The 6,001-nt window shown below is 41.8% G+C and overlaps 2 protein-coding genes across 2 annotated transcripts; both read right to left on the bottom strand.

The window, feature by feature from the left end:
• Positions 1-1,575: 1,575 nt before the first annotated feature.
• On the bottom strand, positions 1,576-3,971 carry LOC123488381 (mitoguardin 1-like). Its single transcript, XM_045219300.1, has 8 exons — positions 3,880-3,971; positions 3,594-3,652; positions 3,114-3,183; positions 2,937-3,026; positions 2,393-2,491; positions 2,182-2,265; positions 1,971-2,075; positions 1,576-1,876 (listed from the first exon to the last, which is right to left on the bottom strand). Exons 3-8 carry the CDS (start codon positions 3,117-3,119, stop codon positions 1,742-1,744), a joined length of 519 nt encoding a protein of 172 aa, XP_045075235.1. The 5' UTR covers positions 3,120-3,183; positions 3,594-3,652; positions 3,880-3,971; the 3' UTR covers positions 1,576-1,741.
• An 89-nt stretch (positions 3,972-4,060) lies between these two features.
• On the bottom strand, positions 4,061-5,875 carry LOC121563089. The gene is made up of 9 exons (XM_045219297.1): positions 5,807-5,875; positions 5,562-5,639; positions 5,359-5,445; positions 5,179-5,277; positions 4,940-5,044; positions 4,591-4,689; positions 4,421-4,468; positions 4,218-4,298; positions 4,061-4,114 (listed from the first exon to the last, which is right to left on the bottom strand). Exons 1-9 carry the CDS (start codon positions 5,861-5,863, stop codon positions 4,061-4,063), a joined length of 708 nt encoding a protein of 235 aa, XP_045075232.1. The 5' UTR covers positions 5,864-5,875.
• Positions 5,876-6,001: the final 126 nt, after the last annotated feature.

The following is a 6,001-nucleotide window of genomic DNA, read 5'->3' as shown; positions in this document are numbered from 1 at the left end:
TTTTTAACTTTTCTTGGTTTTTAACATTTTGATAAATATGACATATATAGACATTCATTCAGACTAGTAGTTTGTGTTGCAGTAGATTTATACAGTTTCCCATAAAGGATAGACTAGCCTCGACTATTGTTAGTTCAGCAGTTTAATATGGAATGACGCTCAACGTGCTATGGTAGGCTATTGTAATCAACTGGCGATTTTAAATAAATATTATGAATACTAATAATTTGCAGCGCTGATGCCACTATGGCTGTGTTGAGACGGGCAGCCCAATTCTAGTATTTTCACTAGTTGGTCTTTTGACTGATCAGCTCTGATGTGATTGGTCAAAAGACCAATTAGTGAAAAAATATCAGAATTGGGCTGCCTGTGTGAATGCAGCCAATAACTTCTAATGCTAGGGTTATAGCTACTTTGTCTGGGCATGGACTCTACAAGGTGTCGAAAGCGTTCCACAGGGATGCTGGCCCATGTTGACTCCAATGCGTCCCACAGTTGTCTCAAGTTGGCTGGATGTCCTTGGGCCATTCTTGATACACACGGGAAACAGTTGAGGGTGAACAACCCAGCAGCGTTGCAGTCCTTGACACACTCAAACCGCATGTGCCTGGCACCTACTACTAGGGGTGTAACGATTCGTTTTAACAACGATTCGATTTGTATCACGATTCGTGGTTGTCGATACGATTCAAGGACGATATTGGTTCATTTAGAACGATACGATCCGAAAGCGATTCAGTGACTTGAAATCGATTCAGTAACCTTTTAGCCAAAAATTCAACCAGTGTGACTGAAATAAATACCTGGATACTGGACAGTGCAGGTGAAGTTTCCTAGATTCCTGTTTCTTGTAAGGACCGCAATGGTGGCTTGATAATTTCTCGCTCGTCGGCTTCTCCTCTGTCATCCGCCATGCTATGCTTTGTTGTCTTGGCGCCTTTGCGCTGCTGCTGGCGCGATGACGTCACGGATAGGCAGAGTGAATCGAGTAATGTTTAAAGCCTTTATCATTAAAAGTGCTAAGAAAAAACATCCATATAAAGTCTGACGTGCTTAAATCCAATGGGTTATTTCCTAGTATCGATACAATCGATTTATTACATTTTAAAACGATGTTAGATCGATATATGTTGTCCAAAAGGCCAACTCGCCGAGCACAGATCGATGTAGTTGGATCATAGGAATATAAATCGATACATCGATGTAGTAGATGGATCGTTACACCCCTAGTAAAAACACTCCAGTGCGCAAAACAGGGGCACTGGAAAATACAAGGCACACAGGGAATATTCCCGGCGATACAAAATACATGGAGCTCCACCGAGCTTCTCTCTCCTCCACAATAAACAATCACACACAAAGACAAGGGGGCAGAGGGAACACTTATACAGGTACTAATGAGGGGATATGAACCAGGTGTGTGTAATAAACAAGACAAAACAAATGGAATGATGAGATGATGAGATGAGGAGCGGCAGTGGCTAGAAGGCCGGTGACGACAAACGCCGAAAGCCTGCCCAAACAAGGAGAGGGGCAGCCTTGGAGGAAGTCGTGACAGATACTGTATATTTTTGAAAGAATACTATATTTCCCTTGACAGAGTAATGCTGAATGTAAAAAATGGCTCAACTTACCCCACTCTCCCCTACACATGATGTAACATTTGTTTACGATTGACAGATAATGTTTGAATGCAAAACACTTTATTTTGTGATGGGGCCCTCAGCTCAGTTTGGGAACCTTAATCCAGGCTGGACAGCAGGAACTCAACCTGTATTTCTAGATTCCGCATCACCTCCCCCGAGAGCCTCTCTGGGCTTTCATAGATTGACTCATTGAGGTTGAAGATGGATTGTAGCCATGCCTTCATCTGGTCCTGTTGACAACAGACACATCATCAACTATTATTGAGAGAGAGAGAGAGAGAGAGAGAGAGAGAGAGAGAGAGAGAGAGAGAGAGACAAATGTACCTTAACGAGGAGGTAGAAGTTCTCAGCAGCCTCTGTCCAGGCTCCTCCAGGAGGGTCAATCCTCATTATGACTTGCAGGAGCAGATAAAGGAAGCTACCAGGCTCCTGGAGAAGGAACAGGGGACATGAGTGAGTGTCTACAGATCTGATATGACAACAGTGTGTATAGCATAGATAAACAACAGGATGTTCCATTCTTAGGGACACTTACAGATATAGGAAGAGATGTCTTTCCTTCTAGAAGGCTTAGTAGAACGAATTCATAAAAAACATCTGCGAAGTTGATGCGGTCGATCTGAAGTCAAACAAATAGGATAATTACATAATCTTCATTGACAAGCACTTTAGAAAGTCTCATTGAGTAGATGTTAGATGAGAAGACGGTGCCTGCAGCTAACGCTCAAGCTTGCATGTAGACCTACTCCTACGAGAGCCATCTCCTGCTCTAGTCGCTCCCTGTTTGCTGGCTCATTAATGAAGTTCACCAGTAGGTCGTAGGCCTGCTGAAACTGCCTCACATCCTCAAAACAAAACAATCATAAAATTCCTTAAAACTTAGATCATAAACTCAAAGATTCAGGTCTGTAATTCAAAGGGCCTCCGATTGTTTGGCTAGTATGACGTTGAAACTTTTCAACTAAACCCTATGAATCACTGTTGCCTAAAGGTAACCCACTGTGCAAGAACTGGTTGAATCAATGTTGTATCAATAAAAAATGTCAATGTGATGATGTTGAATCAAAGTGGGAAACTGATTGGATTTGAAAGAAGTCATCAACGTAAGGGAATTTCGTCTTTTAACCTAAATCCAATTACGTTAATTTTTGGGGGGATTTCACATTGAATTCACATTAGTTGACAACTCAACCAAATGTAAATCAAAACGAGACGTTGAAATGACATCTGTGCCCAGTGGGAACTATATATCTGGTCTGATGAACGTTGCACAATTATGTAATTGGTTACCTGCTGGTTGAGCTCGGATAGTCCACTCAACACCATCCTCCCAGCGTGGGTGAGGTAATTGAGGGAGGTACTGTCTGAGGATGTCAGAGCCTGTGAGAACAAGACAGTACATTTACAAATAGTCCAGAAATGTTCATGAAGTGAAATACAAAAGGTGCTAAATTCACATTTTCTCACCTCCATAGCACGTCTGATAGCGGCCAGCCTCAGAGAGAAGTTGGTTGTCCCTTGGTTTTCAAAGTAACGCCTGTAAATAGAAATGTTCAATAACAAATGTTCAACCTAAGAAGCTAAAACATCAGTGCCATGAAATTAAGAAATCATTTTATGTTAGCCTATATTATAACTGCAGGATTCAGAAAGACCATACCAATGTAGGATCTTAATTTGATCACTCTTTTGTTGCTGAGAATTTTCCTGCACGGCAGGAAATGCAAACTTGTAGCGTATTTGGAATTTTCAAGTTTGTAATTTCCACTTTGAAATTTTAGACTCGATTTGCCCTAACGAAAAATGTATCCTGTTGCTGCAGGATTATTTTCCTGCTGTAGCAAACTGTCTCAAATTAAGATCCTACATCTGTATAACTACAATATTGGGCAGATTATTTCAAAGCAAAGGTTTTTACTATAGATGAACACATGAAAGCGAACCCACCGCAACTGGGGCACATCTGCAGCATTATTTTGCTCCTCCACAAACTCCTCCTCAAACTCCTAAAACAGACATCACATTAACTTAAACTCTACTAAACTGCATTTCACCTGCAACATCAACTGAAGCAGACAAAACATTCAGTGACATCATAACAATACTTTCATCTTGACCTAACAACTTGACCCTTGACAGACAACACAAACCTATCGATACCAAAACAATGACACACACCTTTACACACAAGTACAAATGAAATAAGAATTATTGACTGTAGAAAGAGTTTTACCTGAGGAGTGCTGTCAGGGGTCTGGTCCTGGTCCTGGGTGGAGTGGTAAGGTGGAGGGGGACTGGGAGGGGAATCGGAAGGGAAAGGGGGAGGCGGAGAATTCTGGGGGACTGGTGAGAGGAGCCAGAGGACGGCTCATGAGGGGTGGTGATGATGTCAGAGGTGGAGAACTGATATGCCATCATCTCATCCCCCTCTCCTGGTACCCCTCCACTGTGGTGGAGATATCCACCTGCTGTTTAACACACAACATGTGACACTGTCAGCCCAACACTGAAAACCACCATATTGAAAACCCCTCAACCAAACACTGAAATAAATCATAACACGGAGTGTACCTGGGCATCCTCATAATAGGTGAACTCAGACCTCCTCTTGACAAGGCCGGACATGAGTCCATGGATCCTTCTACCAAGGAACTAAAAATGAGGCAAGAGATTAGAACGTGTAATTTCATTTTCTGTCAACATGTATTTATTCAAATAGGTAAATGGACATTTGCCACTTTACATTTTTTCTGTGAAAAATTGCCTGACTGTACCTTAATACCAATCAGCTTCTTGTTGGTGAGGACCACCTGGACGAGACCCTTTAAAAGAGACAGAGAAACATTACATTTCATCCAGGAAATATAAGTAGACCTATAGCATGTGCGTCATTTGACACAAATCAGGTGCATTTGAGACGAAAGACCAGTTGAGAATCTCTCACCCATGGGTCCAGGATTTTTTCCTGGATGACTCTGCTCCACCACAGCTGCTTCTCCACTCCCCTCACAATGCACAGGTGATGCATGTCCTCTTCATTTTGCTATAAAGAAAAAAACTCCTTCAGTCTCCAGACCTCTCTCTATATGTTAGCTGTAGATGTCTATAACATTTGGCAGGCGATTTCAGTTCTGAGTTAATCCCTGGCAGTGATATAGAGCCCACATGATGTTCGTACGACAAGTTTCCCCTAGGTTTCAATTAGGGACAGACATACAAAAGAAAACCCAGAGACAATTGGGAGTTCAAATACACAGGTGTGTTCATAAATGTTAAGAATATGTCTGAAGTACCTGCACTCGTCCATAATGGATATTCCAGTAATGGAAATGAAACGAACCCCAGTTCCCAACCAGCTGCAACTTCTCATAGGGAAAACCAGAGTCTTCCCTATTTGGCTGAAAAACAAAGACATCCCCTAATTATAGAGATTGCTCTGTGATTAATAAGACACACAATTGTGGAGATAGAGGACATGGTAATGTGTACTATTACTAATCAGCTATGACTGTCTAATAATGTGATTGACTACCTGTGAATGGCTATCTGAAGGTGCTGACAGTTCGTCAAGCACTAGCCTCCCAGCTTCAGTGAGGTGAATGGTAGGCTCCTCAATAACCAATTTGGAAGTCTGTGAAAAAAAAGGGAACAGGGTAAAGTAAATTCTCCCTATAAGATCAGATGAGCTTTGGTTAATAATGTGTTTGGTTACCTGTGTGTTTAACACTGCAAGCTCTGTTACCAGCATTCTCCCAGCACGAGTGAGGTAGTAGACTGGTTTGGCCTTGGAGAAGACAGGCTATGAAGACAAGGGAATATGTTTTTTCATTATGTGGTTTTATAGAAAACTAGTGACTTGATGTTAATCTTTAATATCCTCTAAAGACCAGAGAGTATCAGAATGGATAGACTCACAAAGATAGGAACACACAAGGGTCCAGACCAAGGGATTAAAGCCAGACAGGACCGGTGCCCAACCTCCTCATCAACGTACTAAGGAACAAGACAGGATCAATTTAAGAGTCAGTTTGAATGATAGACTGGTACTGTATAGGAGTAAAATATTGGCATAGGGAAGATTGCAAGAGGAGGCCACTGCAATGATAATAGTTGAAATACACAGGTCTGAGATATAAATGTTAAGAACATGTCTGAAGTACCTGCAGATGAATGGCTACCTCTTCAAGCTGAGAGGACAGTTCATCCAATACCATCATGCCAGCACGAGAGATGGAAAATGTGCTGCTCAGTCTTGCAAATCTGTAAGAAAATGAGGGAACAGTTTTAAGGGCATCAAAGTATCCCACTACCATAGTAGATACTGAAGGTAATCCTGCCAATTAGATAAAATGAGC

This window comes from Coregonus clupeaformis, unplaced genomic scaffold (assembly GCF_020615455.1).
Source record: "Coregonus clupeaformis isolate EN_2021a unplaced genomic scaffold, ASM2061545v1 scaf2241, whole genome shotgun sequence".
NCBI lineage: Eukaryota > Metazoa > Chordata > Actinopteri > Salmoniformes > Salmonidae > Coregonus > Coregonus clupeaformis.
This window is presented reverse-complemented; position numbering and strand designations above follow the sequence as displayed.